Raw genomic sequence first — 27,556 nt, 5'->3', positions numbered from 1 at the left:
TACCATGAAATACGATCACATCTGGATAAAGCGACGCTGGAGACGAGCTTTTCTATTTTATTTATTGTTTTTTGAATGTGAATAATGACGAGCGCTTCAGTTCACTTCACTACTGAAGACGTGGAAAGCTCTTTGATCATGGTGTTGTGTTTCCCTGGTAACAAAAAAAAAGTGTGTGATTCAAAAAAGAGCTACGTCACGGTGCTCCCGTGATCCTTTGCGGACACAAATTGAACGTCGGGTTAAAGATATTTATGTATTACAAGATCTGTTTAGAAGACTAAAACCCGAACTTTAAAATCAAACTAGGGTAATCGAACCTAGGAAACAAAGCAGAAAAGTGAGCGACAGATAACGGAAGGTGTTTACCGGGCGACGGTAGGTGCTAATTTAACTTAAGATTGAGAACAATGTTGCTAATACCATTAGCCGAGCAGCTAGCTTTGCGTAGATAAACCTCAGCAGTCGTTAGCATTAGCATAGCTTTAAGTGCCGGACATTTTTTTTTATTCGTTTATGTGTTAAGAGAATAGATAAATTAAATTCGTCAAAACAGTTTGTTTTCTGTCCTGGGACTGGAAAGCTCTTATCTGCCTTCGAAATGGTGCCGGACGTTTTGTAGAAGGCTAGGGCAACCAGCATTAGTTAGTGTACGCTACACCTAATGTCATTGCTTTAGTTTACCTGTCTAATAGGGGCTTCATTGTCTTTGTAATCGCATCGATTAAGTCTTATTGTCACGAATTGTAATAGACGTTTTGACCCTTAGCTCACCAACGATCGCTTCAAATCATCTGCACCCTATGAATTATTTATGGCGGATCCACATTCGTTGATTTTCAAACAATTTGAAGTCAGACATTATGCTCACACCGCTTTGCAGAATTCATTGAGATTAGTTGAACTACGGCCAATTAGCAATTATTTGGAAATTAATTAAAAAATATAATTTAGGAGCAAACGTTTGACAAGCTAAGCGATAAGATGCGTGAATTAAAAAAAAAAAAAAAAGCAATTAAAAAAACCACCACTGGTGCTGCATTTTGTGGTCGGCTTGTAAATGGAAAACAAGAAGATAATTTAAAAACATAGTAATAGATTAAAAATAAATATTTATGTTCGTGCATTAGTGTTGAACTTTCTCATCGGGAATTAAAGAACTGGACAGGCTTAGTTTTTTTATTTAATTGCAGAAATACCTATTGCTCCATGCCACCTGTCTTATTTGTAAATAGTAGTAAGTGTGACAACATTTCAGTTACTCCCTTATTAGTGTCAGATCCAGTATGTATGTATGTATCATGATTGCGTTGACTGGCCTTGTTCTGTTTCCAGGCATCATGGATCAGGTCTATGAGTGCAGGCTGCTCAGGCAGATCAATATCCAAAATGAAAATGCAAGCCCCATCGTAAGTAAATAATAGATGTTATTTGTTTCATTTTTTGTCTGTATAGATAGATCTATTTACGTAGTATCAATACCGTTGTGATTAGGTCATAATATCTTGACACTTGGGGTAGTTATCAAGGCTGCAACCAATAATCCTAAAATGGATTGAATACAATGTCAGAAAATGCATTCCAGAACAGGATTGTTGACGAAGCAAAGGTCAGAGGAGGAGAGACAGTCGCACTCGTGGTGTTTGAAGAACTGTTAAACAGGCCAGCCTCTTTCTCTTGACACTCACCGAGGTTGCTAAGTGATAAAACCCTTACTGCCCAAATAACTGGGTTTTGTGAATGCAGCCTTCTGTTGTTAACACTTCAAACCAATGCACCATCTGCCTCCTAAAATATCTCCCCGGTTGTGTCATCAAGCTTTCAAGTGGAAGGCCTGTTTTTTTTTTTGTTGAGCTCCCATTCATAAAATGCGCTCTCTCTCCTCTCTCGTGCAGAAATCTGTCGGAGCCGGGCGAGCTCTGACACCCACCAGCTCCCCGCTGTCATCGCCCAGCAAACACGGAGATCGCTTTATTCCCTCTCGGGCTGGAGCCAATTGGAGTGTCAACTTCCACCGCATCAACGTGAGTGTGCTGCAGTACGCCCAGGAATATCAAACAGCTATCTCCTCAAGAGCTAAAATGTGATTGGCTGGATAGAGTAACGTTGTCTTTACATTTCCGTTTCGTTTGTCTGCAAATGCACGGCATGTTTAACGATAAAGTGGAGAATGATCATTTATTGATTTCATCGTCTGGCACAGGAAATTGAAAAGTCACACAATCAAAACAGGAAAACCAAAGACGGCACAACAGACAGCAATAAAGGTAATCAGCCCCGCCCCCCCCCCACCTTTTATACCAACAGTCTGATGTGAAAAATAAAATGTCTGGTAGTGTCATGTCACTTGTAACAGTAATTCAATTCAGCTTGTTCATATTATTATAGTTGTTTTTGTGATTTTCTCCTATGATTGTCGGCTGGAAATGGCTGACGCTCATCTTGCTTGTACGTCTTGTGGGTTTCACCCCTTTCATCAGCTCATGTCCAGCGTTCTCTGATCTTTACGGTTGTGAGCCCGGAGAGGTGAGACATTTTAAAAGTGTTACCTCGACCGCTGTGTTTAAGTCTCTGCCTGTTCTTCGGCCTCACAGCGGACGGCTTGGCCTATTCAGCTCTGCTGAAGAACGAGCTGCTGGGAGCCGGCATTGAGAAAGTCCAGGACCCGCAGTCAGAAGACCGCCGTCTGCAGCCGTCCACTCCGGCCAAGAGGAGCCTTTTTAGTGTAAAAACATGAAGCGGCCATAACTTTGGGTGCTTCGGTTTAATAGGGAAGTTTTCCTGCTTTTCACTTATCTGTTTTGGTTTTCTAGTATTCTGTAAGCGCCAAGAGGGCTCTGCCAGAAGAGGACGGGAACACCGTCTCTCCATATTCTCTCTCGCCCGTCAGTAGCAACAGGTAATGCGTTCTTCTTTTCAATTTTTAAATATCAGCCTGTCTTTTTGGAGTACCATCATTAAAATCCTGGCCAAACTATCTTTGTGTACTCGCAGCCAGAAGCTGCTGCGGTCGCCAAGGAAACCTACGCGAAAAATATCTAAAATTCCTTTCAAAGTTCTGGACGCTCCAGAGCTTCAGGACGACTTCTACCTCAACCTAGTGGACTGGTCCTCTCTGAATGTCCTCAGTGTTGGACTGGGAACCTGTGTCTACCTGTGGAGCGCATGCACCAGCCAGGTATGTGTGTGTGATTGGGCCTCACTGTAATAAAAGCCAGTTATGTAATTTACAAAATACTTATAATCATGTCGCTGAACTGCTTCCCGGATGTCCCGGTGATTCTGTGTAATTGTCCTCCTCCGTCCGTTCAGGTGACGCGTCTGTGTGACCTTTCTGTCGAGGGAGATTCTGTAACGTCTGTGGGCTGGTCAGAGCGGGTGAGCGTCTCCGGTCTACCGTCAGCTTTCTCAAATGATCTGAACACACAATAGTCACAGATGTCAAAGTTCAGCTGGGAAGTAAAAGCCAGTGAGAACAAGACGGGTCTTGAAATAGTTCTCGGGTCTGCGCAGATCCTACACGAAACGTTAAACTTGTTCCAGAGTTCGGGAGCAGCCGCTGCAAAGGCCCGGCTGCTTCTGTTGTTTTTAAACTGGGTCTTGACACATCCAGGAGCAGCTGGTTGCTAAACCTCAGTTCCCGAACTGCTTTATGAAAGTGAAAGAGAACAGATCACTCATTGAAAACATTAAAAATAAGCAATAACGTTGTAAAGCTTGAAATGTACTCGAAGCCAGTGGAGGGAGGTCATAAAAAAAAAACATCCACGGGATGTTAAATAAAGTTTTAATCAAGGGTTCTCACATTATCTCCATTCACATGTTTACGGATCAAGCACAAAGAAATTGAATTTACTCATATGAACTTTATTTAAATAAAGGCTATTGCTACACGCTAGTAAAGATAGATGTTGTCATTACGGATTGTTCATGCATCGGTGTGTCTATTTTAGGGTAACCTGGTGGCTGTGGGGACTCATAAAGGCTACGTACAGATCTGGGATGCAGCAGCAGGGAAGAAGCTTTCTGTCCTCGAAGGGCACACGGCCAGAGTGGGTGAGTTTTAACGGCAGGAAGGAAGTATTACTACTTTCACATTCCTCATGGATCGCCTCCCTTTAATTTGCCTTTTATCCCCTGCTGCCAGGCGCCTTGGCATGGAACGCGGACCAGCTGTCATCTGGGAGTCGCGATCGAGTGATCCTTCAACGTGACATCAGAGCCCCGCCCCTCCAGTCCGAGCGCCGTCTCCAAGGACACAGACAGGAAGTCTGCGGCCTCAAGTGGAGTACCGACCATCAGCTGCTCGCCTCGGGAGGAAACGATAACAAGGTCTGTCGATGTGGAATCTCGCCCGTTTTTTTCCAGGAACTCGTCGTCGCGACACATCTCAAATGAATATCAACCCCGTCGCCCGTAGTTACTGGTGTGGAACCACTCCAGCGTCCTCCCGGTCCAGCAGTACACGGAACACCTGGCTGCAGTGAAAGCCATCGCCTGGTCTCCTCACCAACACGGCCTGCTGGCGTCGGGAGGCGGCACTGCCGACCGCTGCATCCGATTCTGGAACACGCTGACGGGCCAGCCGCTACAGTGCACCGACACCGGCTCGCAGGTCTGCAACCTGGCCTGGTCCAAGCACACCAACGAACTGGTCAGTCCCAAGAAGGGGGGGGGGGGGTTTGGCGGTATGCATTTTTATGTCCAAAAACAATCTTACCTCAAGTCTGAGATGAAATAGTAGATAAACCATGCTTGGTGTCCTGCAGGTGAGCACGCATGGATACTCCCAGAACCAGATCCTGGTGTGGAAGTACCCCTCTCTCACTCAAGTGGCCAAACTCACTGGACATTCCTACAGAGTGCTCTACCTGGTCAGTTTTCACTGTGACCGCCTCCAGACAATTATTTCAACAATCCTAGGGTTGCTTTAAATAAAAGCAAAATCTAGTCTGAGAAAGAAGCAAGAAAATGAAACCCCCAGACGTGTGTAAATAGGAAAGTCCAGTTCCGACAGTCGCTGATGGGTTTCGTTTGCAGGCCATGTCCCCTGACGGCGAGGCCATCGTCACGGGAGCCGGGGATGAAACGCTTCGGTTCTGGAACGTCTTTAGCAAGATGAGATCCACAAAGGTATTTCCCCGCCCTGCTTCAGTTGTATTTGGATCTAAAGATCAACTTCTCATGTTTCGTCATTCTGCCCTGCCCCCCCCCCCACCCCCTTCCACACACACACACACACACACACGAGCTCATACATCCCCCTCCCTCTTTCAGGAATCCGTGTCGGTGCTGAACCTCTTCACCAGGATCCGGTAGTGAGCACACCTCCGTGCCGCGAGGGAAGGAATCCGAGGAGTGGATTTACCTTTGCCTGCACGGAGCCATAAATGGACACCTATAGTCGACAGAGCGCCCCCCCCCTGGATTCCCCAGATGTATGGAGTCAAGTGGGGAGGCAGCTGGAGAGTGTAAGAGACAGCAAAGGAGAATCACAGGGATTATTCCACCTCCTGCTGAACGCGGGAGCCACGGCCTCCACCAGAAGACCAGGGGGTGTTGGGGGGGGCAGGGGGGGTCTTTCTCTCCTGTTGCGATTGGTTTCGTTTACAGACTGATGCGTGCTTTCCTGCCAAATGATTGAGTTTCTCTATTTATTTAACTGTTTCTGTTTTTTTTTAAAGCCCTTAGATGTCTTCGTTTTTATGTTGAACTGCTGGTCTGGTCTAATCTGTGAATTGTGTTGTGGCTTTGCTCAGGTTTGAAGAGGAGAAGAAGAAAAAAACAAAACATAAAGGTGTTTTTATTTTACTGGGAGAAAAGTGTGTTGCACGACGATAACCGAACCCTGGGCTACTTCATTATCAAGACTTGGGTGAATGATGTTTATCTTTCCAGACACTTTCGTTCATGCCGGTTTGTGATAATGATAGAGGAGAGTAGTATTAAACCCCTATTGGTTCTTATTCTCAAGAAAAAACTGTTATTTTCTAACCATTATGGCCGATGGTGCGTCTTGGAACTGCTTAAAAATGTGAGAATATGGGCATATTTTAAATGTGGCTTTTCATTCACCTTTTTACGCTTTATTAGAAAATCAAGGAAGAACGGTAAAAAGACTTATTATGGTGGCTTGTAACGGCAGCTAAAGCACAGAGAAACGCCTTTTCTCTGCTTTCTGCTCAGATCAAGCAGCTGGAGGCACTTCGTCTTTTACATCAGCCCATTCATGCTTTTAGCAGGAACGGTCTGATTTCTTATCATCTGCAACATTTTCTTCCCTGATTGATATTGCTTCCCACCGCACTGTTAACAACCGTGTCACATTTAAATGTGTGCTCTTTATTTGTGCTGTGTACAAAGCTTCTTGGACGGAGGCGTGTTTGTTTACTGATGTCATCAGAGGAAAGCTGAACTCGATGGAAACCTCTTTATGCCACTACAGAGTCAAGACGGATGCTTCCAGCTAGAATTACGTGAAGAATGTTAAAAGGAAACGCATTTCTGTAATGGCATAATCAAAAATTAAATGATCATATCTTGTACCATATGGCGTCGCCATTTTATTGACCAATTACACGAGAATAGACTTCATAAAATCTCTGCTGCCGGCGTATAAAGCGGCGGCTACAGCTATCACTGTCTGTGCAAAGGTTTTCTGTGACTCAAGAAGTAAAAGTTGGCCAAAACATCAAGCGCACACGACTCCTACTGCAACATCGTGCTTTTGCATGTGTTGAAAAAATATTCAATTTGTGCTTCTAAGACTTTTTTCTGGAGCTTGACTTTAAAACTCTTCCATATATCTTCAATAAACTCTGTGTACACCGCAACCATATGCTGGAGTTATTCACAATTTGTACTTTTTCTGTTGCCATGGTAACAATTCGAACCCATGCTGAAGAATAGAGCGGTATTTGTTTTTTTATTAAACACATCTTGCATACTACCTTTGTATTTGAATGATGCAAAAGTTCTTTGGTGTCCATGGCAACAATTTGGTTTCGAACTTGTTCAAAATTAAAATCAGTTTTGTTTTTTTCGGAATCTGGCATCAGATTTGGCTGGAGGGTTTGGAACCCATTTAATTTTGGGGTGGATCTGTTCTTCGCATTGCAAGGTGGGACTTTGTCAATGATGCTTAAACTCTGAGATGGATTATGGTGGTAATGGCTGTTGCCCCAAAAATAAAAAGATGGGTCCATGTATTTATTTATTTTATATTAACACCGGAAGATTGGAATTGAGTTTATCTGATCCATTTAGTAAAGAGTTTCTTGAGGCTTTATTTCCTTAATTTTTCCAGACATTTGAATTTGCCGATTCCTGTGTTGCCCAAAGTGAACACCAGAGGGCGCCGTCCCAAAGTGTGTACTCTGCCACGCCCTTTCAGCCAACCTGTCACCTTAGAAGAGAGAATCAGAAAAAAAATCAACACAATTAAAAAAATTAAAAAAAAGGCAGTGAGAATAACTTCAAGGCTTCACAGAACAGAAGCTTCGAGCACCAACAAAACCACCGAGGCCTCTTTGTCCCCTGAAGTTTCCAAATGTTCATTATATAAGCAGCAGTCCTGCCCACACATGCATAATTTTGGCTGAGCGCATGAAAAATAATGAATGTTCACAGCTTTCCAAAGCTCCCACACCTCTGGCCTAAAGCTTTACACAGTTGAACACATTCTATCAGAATTAAACCCCAGCTAAAGCATCTGAATGCATAAGTGGAACTCATAAAGCAGCTTATATACCGAACATGTTGGAATTTTACAAAAATATCTGGGGGGGGGGGGCAAAAAACAGTTAATTTCATGCCTTAAAATCTTTTTCAAGGTGATGCAGATCAGCCGCTGCTGGTCTGCTCGAAAGCATCCATCAACACCAGAGAGCCTGAGCGGCTCTCCCTATCCAGACGCCATTGTAATGCCATCCAAATAGCATGCATGTATTCCATTATAGTGATCAGATTAATCATCTGAATAGAATAGGAAGACATTCAACAAAAGTCTTCCAGCTCATCTGCGGTTCTCGGTGCGGGCAAGATGTCAGCATCAAGCCATGAAAGCAGAGAGGAGAACAGAAGAGGATCGCTAATATGCGTAATCCCACCTCCTGATGTTTCTATCAAGGGGCACAGAGCCTGGTGTTCATTATACAAGCCTTAGAGCACATCCAGCAGCATCGTCCCCCGGGTCCCTCCCTAAGCCCGGCTCTTCAGTTGTATTGATAACCAGACTACAGGGATAAAAGAAGAAAAAAAGAACAAGGCTTTTGAGGTCTCCAGACAGTCGGGTTTCTTTTTGGTCATTTTTGACAAAAAAAAAAAAAAAAAAAGAACAGGACACAGCAAGCCACCAACCCGTTGACTCCCACCGAGCACAGTAAGGGTCCCTCAAAGAGACCCCCCATCCTGACAGCAGCGTTCATAAATTTGCAGGGATCTGTAGATGTGGGTTTTTTTTTTTTACTCAGCTTGTAAAGTGTGGCAAGCTGTGGTGTCAGAGAGGAGTTTAGAACGTCATTAAAAATAAGGATAAAGGAGCGAGACGGAGAAGGATTTTAGTAAAAAATGACACAAGTGGGTCCTGAAATAACGATTTACTTGTATTCCTAAAATTAGAAAGACATTTACGAGCATTGTTTGTCTTTTTTTATGTATATATATATTGTGTTCCATTAGAAGTGACCCCTCAAGGGCAAACTAAACCTAAATGTTGCTTTCAAAATATATAGGGAACATGTATGACGTCTTGTGTCCACTACATTCTCCTTGCTTGATAAAAAAGGAAAAGAAAAAAGAACGCTTTCAGGCTTATAATTTAATGACGTTTACAACCCATTGATTTTAAACGTTTAAAGTCAAATGTCCTTCTCTCTTTCAGGGTCAAACCAAAACTCAAACCTCAAATATTAAAGCCAAACATGACGCTTGAAACGTCGCTCTTGTGTCTGCCAGCCCAGAATCGCTGCTGAACTGTCCGATTTTACTTATATCATCTCGTCTGAAGATGGAACCCATGATTATGACCTCCGAATCAGTTTTCAACAGCCGCACCCCCTGCTGACAAGAACATTTTGATTTGAGACTATAAAAAAGGGATCCAAGACTTCCTCGAGACTCGTCTCACCCACCAAACGCATTATTAGCGACATCCCTCCTTTCACGAGGCTGCTGCGATCGTCCTCCATCGCCTTCGACATGCACAACGACGTGCATCAGTTCGTGCCGCTGACAGCATCCTGTGCAAATGCTGCTTTGCTCTTTCGTTCTTTGTTGCATTTATTAAAAGCAAATCCCAAAGTTAAAATGACAGAAACGAGCAAATCCAGACAAAGATCCGCTGGTCTTGTAGTTGATCGCCGTGCGTACGTGAACGTTTTAGCACATGAGGAAAAATGTAATAATATTCTGCCCAGTTTTTATCCAAAGCAATTAATTTTATCATTTTTCAATTTTCACAGCCCCGAGGAGGCGGAACTTCCCTCTAGTTGTTTCCATTACCAATTAATTGAATGCATAAAGTTCAGGTGGAATTCAATTATTTGAGCTCCTCATCACGTCGGGTTCAGGTGAAGCGTTTTGGACTCTTGGGAGACACAGTTTCAATTTTGTTGAGTTGACAGCAGGATTATGCAAAAACTTAAGAATGGATTTCCTAAAATCTTTTGGGAGGATGACTTCCAAGCAACAATCCACCCCATTAGATGAAATCTGGATAACAGGTGGATCCAGAATTCTCTTCTTTTTTTCCATTTTTTTCCATTTTTGAAAATGATATCTCCATTAGATTTTGATTATTTGGGTGGGGTTATATTTACTGCTTTATGGGTTTTCAATGCTCCAAACCGCCACAATCCGGTTCGATTGACATTTTACACAATGACTCCCCAACATTGTTTTTAGAAACAGGCTTGTATTTTGCATCATCTCTGTGATTCCTCAGGGAATAATGCTCGGATCGGGCATACTTAGGGTCTGGTGGGATTTATCCATGAGGAACGGGCTGAGTTTCTCAGGAAGAGAAGCTGGTTTCTGGATATGCATCCGTCACGGTCTCTTGTGTTATCTGCTTCTCTTGCAGAGTGGGCGTGGCCGCGGGAGAGTTGGCTGCACACCTGGAGACACACCTGCCAGTCATTTGCCATTAGAAATGTTTGCTGCCTGTTTCCCATATAGTGTGTGTGCATGTATCTCCAGCGTGTTATTGCCTTTGTACTTTGCATATTTTTTTTTATTTCCATCATTTTTCTAGACCACTGTTTCTAGTTGAGTATTTTGTGATGACGTTTTTCCGGGACCTCATCCACTCCGAGCCTTTCTTCGTTTCGTACTGTGATTTTGTGTTTTTCTGATTGATGTTATTCTGCACCTTCACCTTTTTTGAATAGGAGTAAAGTGCTTTTGTTGAACTTTCATATACGCCTGCCTCTGTCTGCACTGTCACCAAGCATCATGTCAGCAGCTGAAGGGTTGTTATTTATTTCAGCAGCATGAATTACATTTTTCCTTAAATATAAAAGATGAAAGAATATGTTTTCCCCTCCAGCATGTTAGAAACCTGGGCAACAATCGATCTTTCTATCTATAACCTGGAGACATTTCTTGACATCCAGCCTTCATTCATTCATTCATTCATTCATCCGTATGCACCCTTAACCTATATAACGTAATTTGGCTGCTGGATTGGGCCGCACCCTAAACGAGATGGGGGGGGGGGCACACGTCAAACGTTCTCCTGCAAGCCATCGTCACTCCACGTCGTCCCGCCTCCTCCCCGTCCTCTCCGGAGCCGCAGACGTATTTAAACCCGCCGATCCCTCCTCCTCCAGCTTACCCAGTGACATCCGGATGACCGTCTCCGTGCGTGGAGCTCGGATGGGAGGGCGATCCGTCTCCTCCGGTCGTGCAGCTGATTGCAAGGAGAAAAAGGGATCCCCCCCCCTCCCCCCCACCACCAAACAGCGGCAGAGATCCGGATCCCGTCACCTGTTGTTCCCGTCGACGCGCGGTGAGTCGCTTAATATTATAGTCGCGCTAAAAGGGATTTTAAAACGAGTTGAGATGATGCAGAAATCCTAAATGAGGAAAATGTACTGAAGAAATATATAAAACGCAGCGCGTCTTATTGGAAGACGACCTCCTGTCCTCCGCTTCCTCCCTCGGAGGGGGGGGGGGGGGGGTGTTATCATGTCGTCATGTGGAGGAGGAGAAACATGGTCTGACTTGAGATCAGGTTGATGTAAGTCTGATATCGGAGGCTTTTCTTCTGCGATATGGCCTTCTGAGAGAGAAAACTTTGGTTCAGCAACAGGTGGCCTGTTTCCTACCCCCCCCCCCCCCCCCCCCCCCCCCCCCCAGTCGAGATGATGAGGAAGGAGATGGAGGAAAAGTAGGGCGTCACTCAGCACCGCCACACTGGACAGCTCCCGCTCCAGCCTGTTGATGAAACATTAACACCACCTGATGCTCAGCATTCAAATGCACCTGCTGTCTGGAACCCGATTGGACGACGTTTGAATGGCAGACGCTCCTGCAGGAGGGTCAATCGATCATTTTGTGTTAATCGATAACCGTATTAGCGTGACTTGGCTGCACGTCGTCTTCACTGAGGTCTCCGCTCTCTCTCCCCCCCACCCCTTCCTCGCTTCCTTCCTTTCTTCCTTCCCCCCTCCCACTGACTCCCAGTCTTGTTGCATAGCTACCAGCGCTAGAAACATACTGGAGATGCGGGACAATTTTTTTCCTCACGTTTCCTCCCCTCTCTTTCTCTCACATCTGACTTATTCAAAAGAAAACGCAGATCGCTTCGGTTCTCGCTCTGCATTCGCGCTTCGCCCTTTTGTCAATCTAAATGGAGCGTAATTGCATATTGTTCAAGCTTCTGCTTTTTTTGTTTCCACTCCCCGTTTCCATGCATGTGGCGAGCAGAATGTATTCTAAATGCTGGCTGTCCTCCTCTGTACCCCCCCTCCCCCCCCCCCTCTCGTCTCCCTCTTCTGAGAGGAGCTGAAAGGTTGGCATTACAACAACAAAGGAAGGATGGAATGTCAACAGGCTTCAGAGAGAAACGGGATGAGAGAGACGCAGAGACAGGATGTAATGTTTTCACCCCCCCCCCCCCCCCCAACCATAACTGAAGTTCAGGTCCCGGGCTGCCACACGCGTTCACCCTGGCACGCTCTGCTCTCTCCTGGCGCCGGTTTCAACCCCTTTAAAGTGGAGGGAAGAGTCGAACCGAAATGTTTTAAGGCCCTGTGGCGTTACGAGGTTCCTTCTTTTGTCTTTTACCACAGACTTGCAGCAGCGGCTGTGGCTGTGGCTCTTCCTCGCTGGAACATGAGGATGACTTGGGGAAAGTGTTGGCAGTGCTGAGTGGAAGACTAGTGATTTTGTTGTGGTGCTGGTCAAAAGAACAACAAGTCCCAGTCTGCCTCTCGGCACAAGCGGCGCGCGTCGGTCCGTGTCGGCGTTGACCTGCAAATCAGCAGCTGCTCACGCCCCCATGGTGTGTCCCTTTCTCTTTACTCATCTGCAAAATAAATAAAAATACAGCTCCGTCCTTGATGCCCCCGGGTGACTGTCTACATGTTCATGTTCAATTACTGCAGAAAAGGAAATGATTTCCACATTTAGAGGAAAAGCAGGATGAAACAACCCGCCCTGTGGAAATGATAACTTGTCTAATTTGTATCGACTTGTCAAATAAAACCCAAATCTAAATATTTTCTGTGTGTTTCTTCATGTGTCTTTGTCAGCAACAAGTCAAGGCTGAATTTCAAACCATCTCACACACACACACACACACACGAGACGACGCAACCGATGCTGAGGGGACATCCTCCGGCCTGTCCTGCGTCTGTCTCGTTAAACTTGTCCTCTGTCCTGCTGCCAGAAAGGCTCATTTTAACGCATGTGCAGCACCTTGATGAATAAATACGGTTCATCCATTAATAAAATTCCCCAAAGGTCAGGTCAGGTTGCTGACCTGACCTTTGTGCCTCATCAATAGCGTTTCAGTATTTGCTCTGTATCGTGTGTAGATGCAGTGCTTTTCTTGAACTCACACTAACAGCAGTAAACAGATTGAGGTATAAGAAGTCATGAAGTCCGTGATCTAACACCAGGAAAGACACACGTCCGTTAGAACCCACTCTCCCATCCGGGGCTGCTGCAGCCAAACAAAAACGCCACATCATCACGAAGCTTCATAAATGCAGAGAAGCTGCAGACAAAAAAAGCATGAGGAGGTGAGGCTGAGTATTTATGGTAGAATGGTGGGAAAATGCTTGAGGCATCGGGCATTGGACCCAAACATCCTCCGCCTCCTGTCGTTACCAGGATACCTGCTTGAGTGACCCGAAAGGCGTGGACAGAAATGTCGAACGCCTATCAGCAAAATAAGGACATTCTCTGAAGACGAGGCGATTTGTTAGAACATTATTAGAACGATGCAAAGTAGAGACAGTCCACGGTGTGAAGTCCAGGAGTCTTAAACGATGAATCATTTCACGTCTCCGTTTCGTAGCGATCCCAGACAACGCCGCTTTCACCCAGAGAGGCTTTAATTAACGCTGCATCGGCGGCTGGTCTCATTCACGCTGCGCTCCATGCAAGTCTCCAGATTGGCAGCATGCTGGTTTTTCATATATATATATAAAAAATCAGGGACAAGCTGACGTTGCTAAGCAACATAAAAGAGTTTTAGTGTGTTTGTTTATCGATGGAAAGAGAACACAAAGTTTGGAGGATTTGGAGTCTGAGAGCTCCAAATCCTTACATATATATATAAGATAAATTTAAATTGACCACACAAATGTTTGGGGCACCGTGCATGAGGGTAACGCGGTTCTTCGCGGAGCATCGCGCGGCGGAGGACGCGCTCCTGGACGCGCTCCTGGACGCGCTCCGGGACGAGCAGAGAATCAGCGACAGCCAAAGACGCCTACGCGCTTCTCCAGTTTGTCTGCTGAACAATACAAAGCTGTAGCAGATGGTTCCAATGAAGGAGGAGAGTGGTATGTTAAAAAAAAAAAGTGTGTCAATGGAAACGAACAACAGGTGACGAGCTGCAGCAGATGCGTCGTCAAGGACCTTCTGTTCTGCATGTGTCCTCCTCCTTGTTATTACTATCTGGGCAACCAGCCTGGCGTTATAACATGCCGACTGCCCCCCCCCCCCCCCCCCCCGTCAGCACTGGCACCTCAGCGGGACTCTGTGGGAGGGAAAGGTGCGTCGATACACGCGTGGTAAGGAGGATGATGATGATGGTGGATCGTCCATCACATGCATGGCAGAATCCTTTGAGCACTAAATAATGATAAATATCGAGGCTGGATCGGCTCCAGCGTGATTTAGTTTTAATGAGATAATGTAGGGAAATTCCAGCTGCTGTCATCAGCGTGCGTAAAGAGCGAGCAGGAAGCTGCAGAGGCCATTAACGCAGCATCTCTAAGAGCTCGCTCCATGGCGAACAACACAAATGGAAGAATAATCAATAAGGATTGTAATAATGTTTATTTCGCACGCTGCGTAAATCGACATTCCGAAATATCCGCTGTGATTATTCCTGAGTTGAATCTTAGTCACCAATGCGTTGAAAAATGTGACGGATGTCGTGCTGTTGCATCATCACGAGTACATGAACGTATATTATTTGAATTACTAGCAAAATACTAACGCTAATGCGATTCCAGATTCTAGAGTCTCTTGCTTTTAGGTGCAATTACATCAAAATGTAGTTGTTGTATATTTTCACATTTTGAAATTGTTCCCAAATGAATTGAATCTCTCTGTGCTGCGGCCATTAATGCCTGATCCCTGACCCTCCCACAGGTGTGGAGGTTTCAGAGGGTTCAAAATGAACCTTAAATTAAATTTGTGTCACGTATCATGATCTTGAAAGATGGTCACTTTGGAACATAACAGCAGCAGCTGCACGTTTTCAATGAGAGCCACGATTTAAAGGTTTCACACAGAAACTAAAAATACTCGCAACACCCCCCCCCCCCCTCCCCCCCCCGAGGTTAGTAGAAAGTGCAAGACAAAAAGGATGTACAGTAATGCAAAATAATTCAAACAAAAGCAACCTGCCAGATCCCTCTTTTCTTTCTTCTATTCTGCAGAGAGGACTTTATTTCTCCACTCTCAGCCCCCCTCCCAGCTGAATGATTCGTGATGGTTCACCCTGGAGAGGTCGCCAGTTTATCACAGGACCACAGGCAAAGACTCAAAGACAAGCAATCACACAGGTCCTCAGGTGGATGAGAACCCAGGACCCCCCCCCCCCCCCCCCCCCACTGCACTGCTACAAGCACTGCCCCCACAAAAATCAATGTCAAAAATATTTGTTCGGCTGTAAACACACCAGAATTCCGAAGACTATTCTGCTGTGTTCCTTTTGGTGCAGAATCCCAGCACGCTTTAAATGTTGGTTTTAAAGTGGGAAGGTTGTGTTTTGCTTTTTGTATCCGGTATCTTTCTATCTTTGTACAGAGAGTGCGGATGACGAGACGCCAAGATGTTCATCACGCAGTGAGGAAACATATTCCCAAAGCTCAGATTTGGGACGATGGCGTTAATGGAGAAGCTGAAACTGAGGTGATAGAACCAGCCTTCATCAACTCATTTTTTCTACGCTGTTTTATTTATGACTATTGAATTGAAAATAAAAAAAAAGTTGGAGGAGGCACCTTTGCGGAAATGAGGTTGAATGAATTCCAGTAGAGGGGAAAATGGGCACATTTCTGACTCGCAGGGACCTGGAAAAAATTGCTCTTCAAGAGTTTGCACATTACTTACATCTCTTTAGAGAACCAGACAAGAGTTCCACTCGTAGGGGTCACAAATTGAATGAATGGGTCAGTCGCTCCACCGTCAAGCTGGGAGCCTGAAAATGAAGGATTACCTGCTACTTGTGGAGAGAATAAAAATGCCAAAATGAAGCTTCATTTGGTTCCAGATTTGATGCTTCCGACACACGAGACTTAAAGAGCCTTTGGAGACATGATCACTGTAACCAACCAGTGCAGGTGGCTTCATTCCACAAATCATGTATGCATATTTAAACTGTTTAAATATTGGGGGTCCAGCAGCAGAGAAGAGTTCAAGGGACAGCAAGCATTTCAGTCAGTTCTGATTCACAAAGTTTAGCTTTTGTTTTTATTCTGCATCTTCTTTAGTCCCAAAACAAGAGAGGGAAGTAGAAACTGGAATGCAGGAACATGGCTGCAGCAGCTAGGAGGACATTACCGAGACCAAGGAGGTTATGTTTCCGACGGTGTTTGTTTGCGTGATTGCGGGAAAAACTGCTGGGAGAAAGTCTGAAGATGGGTCTTGGTCTAAATTAAATCCCATAACATTTTGAGAGCGATCCGGATACCCGTCTGGATACAAAAGAAAATCTGTATTTTCCCATTTATTTATAATGGATGCTTTAAAAACCAAAAATGTCTTCTGGATCTGATCCAGAATGAAGACAGAAAAAGTGCTTTTCTATTTTTAACTGCGTTTGTCCGGCTAATCATTGAAAGAGGGAACGTCCAAAACCAAATGTTAGCCCGCAGTTTGGCCAAAAGAGAGCCATCAATGGTTTCCAAGTGTTTGCCGTTTATTTAGAAGGGAGCGCTCCTGTAGCTGTACAGAGCGGCGTTTTACACTCACGAGCATGTTTAATACACATCTGGCCTTTAAATTTAGCTTAAAATGCTAAGCTAGCAGGTCAAACACAGGGACAAAGTGTAGACCGTCATTCATCCAGGTATGGATCTGGACTACGTCCCACTACGTCCTGATGGAGGATCCCGCCTTCGCGCCGAGCCGAATAAATGTTTTTACGCACAGAAAAGGAGTCTCTAGAAAATGGATAGAACGTCGCACACAAGCGTGATCCGAGACACATTTGAACTGATGAAATGCGCTTCTCATAACGCATGATTGGCACAAATGAACAGAAACGTGTTTCTTAATATCCCCGAGGAGAAAATAATTCCAAAACAGGCTTGTTTTAAGGTCATAAAAATGTCTGATTATATTTACACAACAAAGGGTCACAATAAACAAACAATATTTGGAGGCCTGAACATATCATATGATTCATTCGGCAAATTATAAAAGGACTTCTGCCCAAAATACTAATAAACAATGTTTGCTGCTAATTTGAACTACATAAATATTGTGTAGCACACCATTGAAACAATTTGACATTAACATCAGCCTTTTTTTTTTTTCTCATTATTAACACAGCGAATAAAACTTGCAGTTTTACGATGGAACATGGCAGAAACGCAATAATAATAGAATCATTTAGGTCGAGGCTTTCTTTCTCCGTCGATGTGAGACGGTCGAGTCTCATCGACGTCCGTACACTTTAACTGAAACCTGGGTTCACTGTGATGGTACAATTATCACACTGCAAGAATCACCAAACTGAGAACTACCCAGCGATACGCATGAAGCACAACAGACAGCCGTTGACAACAAAAAAAAAGTTACAGCAGCACAGCCGGACGTGCAAAAAAGTGAAATTAAACAGAAAGGGACAAAGCGGAGTTTACTTCTGCTCGACTGGTCGGGTTCCTTACAAAAAAGTACGCATTTCAAGTTTGAAACAAACAAACATCGCGCTCCATGTCCTCTGCTTTTATTTACATTAAGGACATCCTGACTAAGTACGTTAAGGTGAAATTGAGATTGACAATCAAAAAAAAAAAAAAAATCAACATGTCGTGAAACGTGAGAATGAAAGAAGCCCGCGAAAAGAAAAGAACTAAACCTTTTAATATTCAGCTCATCGCCTCCTGCTGGAGGAAAAATGAAATTGGCGACGCTTCAGCCCGGGGGGGACGACGAGGTTGCTTCAGAGACGAGCATGAAACCGGACAGTCAGCATTAGGTGGTCTTCACCAGGTCGTAGACGTGGACGTGGACGTCATCGTCGTACTTGATGTAATACACTGTGGGCTTAGCCGGGACCTGGTAGATGACCAAGCCCGTCCTCTTTAGACCATTATCTGTGACGTATTCCACCTGTTTCCCCACCAGGCTCTCCGGCTCCTCCCCCGGCTTCCTGTCCGCAGGTAGTAGGTGTTTGTTCTCTGGAGGGACAGACGGATAAAACGGCCCAAAATGAGACTGAAGTGATTCCAGCCATCCTTTCTCAGCAGGCAAACTTCAAACATTTAACGCCTGTAAGTCTGAGCCAAGCTTTTTTTTTTTTTTAATGCTGATCTCCTTAGTTTTTAGAGTCTTAAATAAAACGCAGCAGAGAGACTGGGCTGTCTTTTTAATGCCGACTATGCAAATGTGTCCCGTCCTCTTCCTCCCACCTTCACAAGACCAGTCAGAACGAAACTTTTTATCGTACCCGATTCAGGCAGGACACGTAGATCCCCGTCCTTGTAGTCGTCCCACAGCTGGTACATGTACAGCACCGGGTCCTTCTCGTAGGTGATGTAATACCAGTGGGTCATGATGGGAGCTCTGGACAGCACCATGCCTCGCCACTCGTTTTTCTCACCGTCCTCCTTCTCGAACAGATGCTCCACGGCCCGGCCCACCAGCTCCTCCGCCCCAGGAGGCACCCTGATCTTATTGTTCACTGCGAGGACAAATGACGGTCTGTTAACTCCGTCGATGAGGACACTTGACATCCCTCGTGAGACATTGCAGCAGGACGTTAGCTTTACGATGGAAAACGCAGAAAAGGCGAGTAGAGACAAGACAAGCTTCCACCTTAAACGAAACAGTTTGTACAGCATTTACTTCCTGGCAACACTTTGACGTTTTTAGTTTGGCACAAAACATGCGATAAGCTTCATGATTCTGTTAGACACAACAGAGCGTGTTCGGTGCAGCCGTCCCCACATCAGAAGGACATTATGAGAAAAGCAGAGACTCAAACGACAAAAATAAAACTGCAAATTGATCCCAGAGAGACGGAAAAACACACATCAGACCAAAGCAGCTAAAAACTATCTTCTTTGCACTTTAGACACAATTCATGCCCCAAAAAAGGTTTAATTTTTTTTTCTTTTTTTTTTTACAGCAGAGAGGTGTCACACCTACCAACTTTCTCGGTCAGCACCTGTAGGCCGGACACCCGGTTATCTTTGAAGAGTTCGATGCCGTACACGCAGTCGAAGCCATCGTATTTGACCATGTAGAGGGAAGTGTTCACAGTCAGGCGCTCCAGGACGGTCCCTTTCCACTTGGTTACGCTGCCTTTCTCCCGCCAGCTGTGCTGAATCCTACGACCCAGCAGGTTGTCGGGGTCTGGGCTCAGGGTCGACTCTGAGCTCTCACTCAGCTCTCCATTGCTGCGTTTCCTGAGCGCGCCCGAGACAAGCAAGAGAGATTATGTGGAAGTGCAATTTGGCAACCTCTGCCGTCAGGTGTAAGTGTTATTATAAATGTATTATAAAGTGCTTTGAGGAGTCGGGAAATGCTCGGATTTTAACGCACGCTTGTTTTCCACGCAAGTTCACGTTGAGCGACGCAAACATTATTTGTGTGGACTGAAGAGGCTTTTAAGACATGAAAATGAACTGGTGGCGCGTCTTTACACAACATCCAGTGCAAAATAAGTACCGTCACCACAAACAGCGAGGACTCTATTCCACAGAAATGTTAAACACGGCTCTCCCTGGGGTGCCGGATGCCTGAGGCGCTCATTACCCCCGAGGGAAAATGCATGTCCTTTTCTTATCTCAATGTCTGTGTCACGCTTCTGTTTTATTTAGTTGTTTTGTTTTAGCGTTTAGCGTATTGTTCTTTTTGATCGTTTTTCCTGTCCTTGATTGAATTAAAAATGACAAATAAATTAAAACTGAGCCAATGGTTTGTGAAACTTTTAATTACTAATGTCCAGAGTGGTGATGACGCACAAATGCCTGAAGCCCCACAAGATTCTGGACAGATTCATCTCAGCATTATTTTAATTATCATCCACATACAGACACACTGAATAATATTATATATTATAATAAATACTCAACCTATAAACAAATGTAATTTGTATTCAGCTTTACTGAAAGGCTGAAATAGACAAGAACATAACTCATGTAAGCCTAACAGTTTTAAATAGTGCTTTATCAAATGCTGCAGACGCTAGACTGTGTTTGATTTTAAGATAGCTAGCTTAGCTAGTCACAAGACTTTCATGAGATTTGATCCTACCTGCCCCGTTTCTTTGACATGTTTCCATAAATTCGCACAAACCCTGTGAAACACAAGAAAAGGCAGTTAGGGAAAATGATCAGGCCAACTCATGTTTACATTCTCTGCCAACATAACAAGAGGGCTGGGAGGCTGCAACCGCCGTCAAGGCTGAGCGTTCCCTGATAAACCCTCGTTCCTCCCTAGAAGCGGCACTCAGATTCATATGCAGCACCTGCATTTAGATTCTCTCACACAACCCAAATCCACCCAAAAACCTTCGTTTTAAGGAGTCAGCGTTTCCCGTTTCCGCTAGGTGGAACGTTGCCAAAATGGAATCGCTTGTTCCCATCCGAGATGCCCGTCTCTGGTAAGGGATTCATGCAGATCCGTGTAACCTTTTGAAGTTGAACTTTCTCAGTTCTCTTATTGTTAAAGAGAGACAGAAAAAAAATCCTGGATCCACCACTCCAGCCGGACTGACTTTGCCCACCTATGTCACAGTTTCAGGTATTTAATCAGGCAGTCAGAATCTTACTATGATGCAAAACCTCTGCTCATCTGTCTCTACTTATTTCTATTGCAAGATCGGGTCATATGACCCACTTTGAACTTGGCATGCGAGTTGCTGGGGGCTGAAAGAAGAGCATTGTAGAATGAAGTTGCAATCACATGTTCAGTTGTAAAAAACAATGAATAAAATAAACAGGAAAACAGTGCTTCAGGAGCGTGAGGGCCTTTTCAACATAAGCGACGCCACCGATATTAACGGCTGCTCCTGATCCAAAATGGCACGTCCATGACTTAAAGAGTCTCCTATTTGCAGGCCCTGAACCAAATTCAGACCACAAGAGACTCCGATCTACACCTCACAGCCCTTCGACACCACAGGGAAAAATCGAGTCTATTTTTAACTTTTGACATTAAAAGGGATTTTGAACAAAGAACAATGGTTCAGGGTCGTACTTGAGTCTTCCTGCTGCAAGGCAGCTAACAGAGTGCAATAAACTATACATAGGAACACTATGGCACAGAGACCCACGACATGCATGAAGGATGGAATTAGGGTTAGGGTTAGACAAGTTTACATGAAGAAACCAAGTCTAGTGTCTAATTTCCATGGAGTCTGTTGTGGTTGACAAAGTGGAATAACATTAAATATCACTATGAAGCTAAACATAGAAATCTGAGGTAAGGATGAGGAAAATAAAGAAGAGCAAGGTCACTACATTTATCTGATCAGCCTTGGAAAGCAGTTCTTTATTTCCATTCAGAATTTTTCTGGTCAGAAATGTCTCCACATTTCCAACTGAAGTAATCAAAGCATATTTTGGCACATACTGGATCTCTACTTGTCTGCAAAGAAATTGAGAAAGCATTGTGTAGTTTCCCCGACTGCATTTTGAAAGCGACGCTGCACATGCATGTGGATCTAGCCTATTGATCCACTCAACCTGCATTGATTAAAAACAAGATTTCCGATCAGTAGGGGATGCACATTATTTTCTTAGTAGATTACGTGAATAAATATTATTTGTCAAAATTTCCAATATTAGGAGTACCAAGTTAACAATAGATTGGAATGCGTCAATGTTGTCGATCTGGATCCACTCCGAATTAGAATGGCCTTGTAGTCATGATGAAATCCTGCTATCAAACAGATAATAAAACGACCACGGAAAAAAATGCAACCCAAACAACAACAACAACTTTTACATTAAAATGCAACAAACAGACTTTTGCTTATCAGATGTCCGGCTGCCCTCAACTTGATAAACTACAGTCATGCAAATTAGCCAACAGGTCCGCGGTTGTTACCGGATGTAAACAACGTAACTTAGCCTATTGCTAAAGCTAACTAGCCTAGCTACATGCTAATGAGGAGCACATTAAATGCATCGGTACTCCCAACCATATGGCTATTAAATCTAACTTTACCTTGACGAGCTGAATAAAACCCAACGTGCCCGAGTACAGTCGGAAATGTGAAGCTACAGCGCCTCTAAAATTGGAAACAGCAAGATAGCCAGTATTAAATGACGAGAATCCCTTCAGTCACATTCCATAAATGACATTTCTGATAATCCGGCTTCTATATTTCTTCACTTAAGCTAGCTGAACAAAAGAAAACGCTTCGCCATGTAAAGCGCTGATTCTGGTTGTTAGCTTCCTACATTTACGGAAAAAGAAGGCAGGACCACGAGAAATTAAATGATGTTTTTCATATAATAGACTATTTCAATAAGTGAGAACATTGATAATTGACTGTTTGCCCTACCTGATCAATGTTTTCACATGTGTTTGTCTTTGCAGAGTAGATTCCTCCACCTAATGTAAGCTACATACACGGAAACGAGCCCTTATGACTACAAGTACCGGACACAAATCAAATCTCGCAAAGAACTCTGGGATTTGAAGTTATTTCTATGTACAATAATTTGAATAGTTCCAGTGAATGTGAAACTGAAACTCTAGAACTGCAACTAAATTTGTGTAGCTCGATGTATGTGTGTTTATTCCAGTTCGATATGAACACACTTCCATTGTTTGTTCACTTTCATATGTTTATGACTCGGGAATCACCAAGGTGGTCCTGAAACTACAGATCCCATCGTCCATCAGAGACGCATGAGTAAAGCTATTTAAGACATGTTTCCTGATGGAATTCCTATAGTCGTAGATTGACAGTTACCACTTAAAGCGAAATTATTACCATTAAACACGCAGAGGGGGAGTTTTACAACTAGCACGTTTTGTAATTAGACTTAATCAATTCAATATTTGTAGAATTTTAAGTTTATATTTTTGGCTCAAAGCTCTATTTATTTGGATTTTCTTAATATTAGTCGATTAGTCTATGAATATGGCCAGAATGGCTAAACTTATGGAGGTTATAACAACAGATTTTCCTGTATCTGTATTGTTTTTGTCTGTGTGCTTCGTGAGAGTCATTGTTTTTCTTGATCTGGGTATATTTAGCAAGTCAAAAGATGCATAATGGTTAATATATGACTGCATTACATTCATTATAAAAAATGAATCAAATCTAAAATATATTGGGCATTTGGGAAATCCATAATTACCTGTAACTATGCTGAAACTTTCCTACATCTCCTGAGTCGGTTATATTTGGATTTTATTTTATTTTTGTCTCTTAGCAGTATTACATAACTATTTCCATGATTTTTGTTTGGGCATGAGTCAGGAAATGATCATATGTCATAAACCAGACATGATCATCTTTCATGCCTACTTTAATTAATTCCATCAAATCACTTTTAGTTCATTTTTACTCTTCCACTTTAAAAGTCGAAAGACATGTAATAGTGTTTAGCTTGAGCTACGGTGTGACCTCTCCTGACTACTCTCCGTGTTCTTAGTGCAATCATAATTTTACTTTAAACTGAAGCATTAGTTTCTGCCACAAGATGTCATACTAAACACAAATCCCTGGCATTGGCTCCTCTAACAGCCCTCAGATGATGGACTGTGTGGGGAGTGAATCATGGAGTACCTTTGGGTGCCCGTCTAACAGCATTTTCATAAAATAAGCTTTCAGTTTTATTTTGTGCCAAACCACCTGTATTATATGACTCTCACGTGATAAGGTACATAAAAACAAAATATTCTGAGCATAGTAATAAAAAACAATCATACTTAGTCATGAATGCTGTGGATCCACTTCTGAAACAATGGTGATTATATGGTGATGTGTACTTTTAAGGTCACATATCTATGGTGATTACATTTTACAATTAAAAACATACATGTTGTTGAATCCGGTCTTTGTAGACATTGAATATTTCAATGATAAACAAGTGAGTCAGATTTTTTTCTGGCAATATAAACGGTATCCAGCTGCATTTAGACTCCAACTCATAAAAATGGTGGAAGATATATAGATATATATATATAGAAACACAAGCACACAGTATTTTGAGCAATTTACAGTTTAAACGTTATTTGCTCCTATAAACCCCTCTGTCATTTTACTATCCTGAGTAACATGGGTATAAATATACATCTATTAATCAGACATTTTTACCTCCACACAGAACACGGTTGTCTGAGTGAATGAAGAACAGCCTCACTAATAGCCAGACCGTGACTTTAACTTTCATAGTCTGACCACAGATAGTCCAGATCAGTCCACTACAGACAGAATTTGTTGTGAGGCATGAGTAAGTGCTGTACAGCTGATAGCCTTCGTGTGGAAGCCAGTGTTGTATTGACACAAAGCTGTCCGGCATCCAAGGTTGTCTCCTTTTGTCCTTGGTGTTGTCACAGCAACAGAAAAGACCTGAATGCTGGAGAAATGAATTGGCTCCGTATTTTTTGATATGTCTAGTCCCTCAGTTTTCAGGGTGAAATGAAGAATAAGCCTGCAACCTATCACAAACCCCAAAACCAGTTGCCGGCTTCTAGCCAGTGCAGCCATCCGTGGAGGGAAGCTCGCAGCGGCCGTCTCCCCGGGAACGGGGTCTCCTCCTCCACCTACGACTCGTCTACTACACATTCCTGGGAGGAGAACAGTCTCACGTTCCTGCACGCAATCATGTTGATGTTTTTTTTTGTTTTTTTTGGTGAAGCATTGCAGGGAGATTCCACTGCAGACTTGCAAAGTCAATCCAAGGTTAAGGGTGCGATTGTGTGTGCGTATGTGTGTCTGTTCGTGTGTCTCCATTGATTAGGTATCTCTATAATTAGCAGCAATCCCCATGCAACATGAACTAGCCTTAAAGGGATGCATATCACAGCTGTATCGTGCATGTCTGGAGCTCAATTGAACTTGACTGTGTGTGTGTGTGTGTGTGTACCAGGGTATCAGCGCTAAAAGAGAAGTGTGATGCTGATGACTAGAGCTTTAATTAGCAGCGTTCTTTTTCTGTCTGGATCAGCAGCTCACCTTTCCTCCCTGAGGATGAAATGGCAGTTATGAACAAATTGCACAAAACCCAGTGAGCCAAATCGAGACCAAAAGTGAAGAAATAGTATCTGGAGTATTCTGATTTGGATGATACAAAGTAAAAAGAAGAAAGACAAAAGTCTGGGCTTGTAAGCATTTGTATTCGGCAGGCTGCAGGCTTTTCCTGTGTTTTCTGTCATATTGGATGAAAGCTAATTTCTCTTCAGCGTTGGAACTGTTTCTCATTTCTAAGTTCTGAAATCATTTTGGGACTATAATCTTTGACCACATCTGTCCCGGGAGGAATGTGATCCATACATGACTGTGGAGACACATTTCTTTTTACTTTTCACTCATTTGATATATTCAGTCAAATTGGCCATTGTATTGTAGATTAGTAATTTCATTTCTTGGTCCTGTATTGTCAGGACCAAGAATTGCCACCTATTTCTCTACCAACACATGACGAAATGCCACAGAAATAAAGTCACAATGAAAAACAAAAAAAAACGGTCCTTCTCTTCAGCTAAATGCAGCCATAGTAGCTGCAATTTAACACTTAATCATGAGACTAAATGCTTCAGTGTAATTACATCAAGTCAATGTGATAATAAGTAAATCTTCCCATTAATTGGGTCTTAGGATTGCGTGGCTACTTCTGTCGCAGCTAATTGACCCCAGAAATTAGGAGGAATACATCTGCCTTCATCTCTAATTAACGCCACCCAAGAACCGGGAAGAAAACCTGAGCGGAAAGCGTTCGAGTGGCCATTTCCAGTTGGACTCTTCTTATATTTCATCCTTTACACAGTCCCATTTTGGTAGCTGCTGCTCTCTACTGTCCAACACGGTGTAAAAGGTGAATGGCAAACTGAGGCCTCCTTGGTACAGTCATATCCCTGCAATACTACAGTAGTAGTAGTAGTAGTAGTAGTAGTAGTAGTAGTAGAAAGTGCTGTGTACATACATGGTCATTTGCATTCTTATATGCCCTGTTGTTGTTGTTATTATTTTTTGCATCCGTTCTTATTAAGCTTCAAAGAACTGAGTGAAGAGGTTAAGTTTTTGATTTACAAGCGATTCACATTAAGTGATAATGCGCACCTTCAATCGGACATGCAGTCTGCCCATCCCATAGAAGAACATCTGGATGTAAAATGAAGTTCATGTGAAATAAATAAACGGAGGAATCGGTCGTTCCAGGACATCCACATGTCTTTGCTCTCTGTGTCAGCCCACGCCTTCTCTGACTTCTTCCCTGATCCTTTAATCTACGCATAAACCCACTCTGACCTCATAGACCCGAGTCATACTGTATCACACCCAGACTTCTCTAATCCAGTTTCTCACAGTGTATTTTGGTTGTCACAGCATTTCATGTGTTTTCTTCCTGTCACTCTTACACAAACAGCAGGGGGTGCTGCTCTGCTAATGGATTGTTGACGCTGCTTTCGTCTCCCTCTGTCGGAAGCAAAGAAAAAATGGGGAAGTGCAATTATTAGACCGACACTGACAAGAACCAAATTGTGATGCTTGTTGTGATGACTGGGCTGGCATCTCCTAAACTGCTGTCGTGTGTTTCCGGGGGGGGGGGGGGGGGTACAGGCTCAGTCATACACTTGGGGTGCAAAGGCTAATCCGTGGCGTCCGATTCAGAACTGGACCCCGGAGCAATGGGATGGTTTGAGGGCAAAAAAAAAACAAGTCTGAGGTGTTGATTTGGCTTCTAGATTTCACAGATCTCAATCCTCAACATCTGTTAGATGTGCAGAACATACAAATCTTTATTATGGGCTATACTTCTCAATAAAAGGTTCTGCACCAAACCAAGTTTGGTTGTCCTCATTCTCATTTTCATCAGTTTTTCTCTTGGACTTTATGTTGCCTTTGTGTGCGTGCGTGCGTGCGTGTGTGTGTGTGTGTGTGTGCGTGTGTGTGCGTGTGTGTGTGTGTGTGTGTGAGTGTGTGTGTGTGGGGGGTGAGATGGTGGCAGTAGTGGGTCGTGTTTTCGGTGACGGAGAAACCAAGCTGGTCTACATCTCAGCAATGTCATCGATGCGTTTTCATTGATAATCCCCATTTCCCTTCACTCCTCACCCGCTTTGCCCTTTAGCATCCTGTAACACCCAGTAATAATTTTGTCTCATTACTTAATTGCTTTTCTATATAAAAATAACATTTCATCATGGTAATGACTCAATTCAAGAGGACAGGGACAACATATTTGAAAACTGATCACACATCCGTTCTATTATTATGGAAAAGCATTTGAGGTGGGAAACATATGGTGGTGGCAAAAATATATTAATTAAAGTCAGATCTTCAGCTGACAATACCATCACTGAGAAATCTCATCTGCGTAGCACACAGAGATGTCAGAAGATGTGGGCAGAACGACACAGTATTTGAAAAGCTGAATGTGGATCACATTTTACTATGTTTTTAGTATAAACATAGTAGTATAATTCCTCCCCTTTCTAGCTACCTAAAACTTTCATG

At 43.5% G+C, this 27,556-nt stretch overlaps 2 protein-coding genes across 2 annotated transcripts; one reads left to right on the top strand and one right to left on the bottom strand.

Moving 5' to 3' along the window:
• Positions 1–1,340: 1,340 nt before the first annotated feature.
• Positions 1,341–6,542, top strand: LOC137904942 (fizzy-related protein homolog). Its single transcript, XM_068749160.1, has 13 exons — positions 1,341–1,409; positions 1,896–2,024; positions 2,204–2,267; positions 2,595–2,725; positions 2,814–2,899; positions 2,995–3,178; positions 3,313–3,378; positions 3,954–4,056; positions 4,148–4,332; positions 4,421–4,654; positions 4,770–4,874; positions 5,041–5,133; positions 5,278–6,542. The coding sequence occupies exons 1-13, from the start codon at positions 1,341–1,343 to the stop codon at positions 5,317–5,319; spliced, it is 1,491 nt and encodes a 496-aa protein (XP_068605261.1). The 3' UTR covers positions 5,320–6,542.
• Positions 6,543–16,606: 10,064 nt separating this feature from the next.
• On the bottom strand, positions 16,607–22,478 carry LOC137904951 (spindlin-Z-like). Its single transcript, XM_068749174.1, has 5 exons — positions 22,430–22,478; positions 20,173–20,215; positions 19,063–19,322; positions 18,362–18,595; positions 16,607–18,092 (listed from the first exon to the last, which is right to left on the bottom strand). Exons 2-5 carry the CDS (start codon positions 20,190–20,192, stop codon positions 17,887–17,889), a joined length of 720 nt encoding a protein of 239 aa, XP_068605275.1. The 5' UTR covers positions 20,193–20,215; positions 22,430–22,478; the 3' UTR covers positions 16,607–17,886.
• Positions 22,479–27,556: the final 5,078 nt, after the last annotated feature.

Source organism: Brachionichthys hirsutus, chromosome 15, assembly GCF_040956055.1.
Source record: "Brachionichthys hirsutus isolate HB-005 chromosome 15, CSIRO-AGI_Bhir_v1, whole genome shotgun sequence".
Taxonomy (NCBI): Eukaryota; Metazoa; Chordata; class Actinopteri; order Lophiiformes; family Brachionichthyidae; genus Brachionichthys; species Brachionichthys hirsutus.
This window is presented reverse-complemented; position numbering and strand designations above follow the sequence as displayed.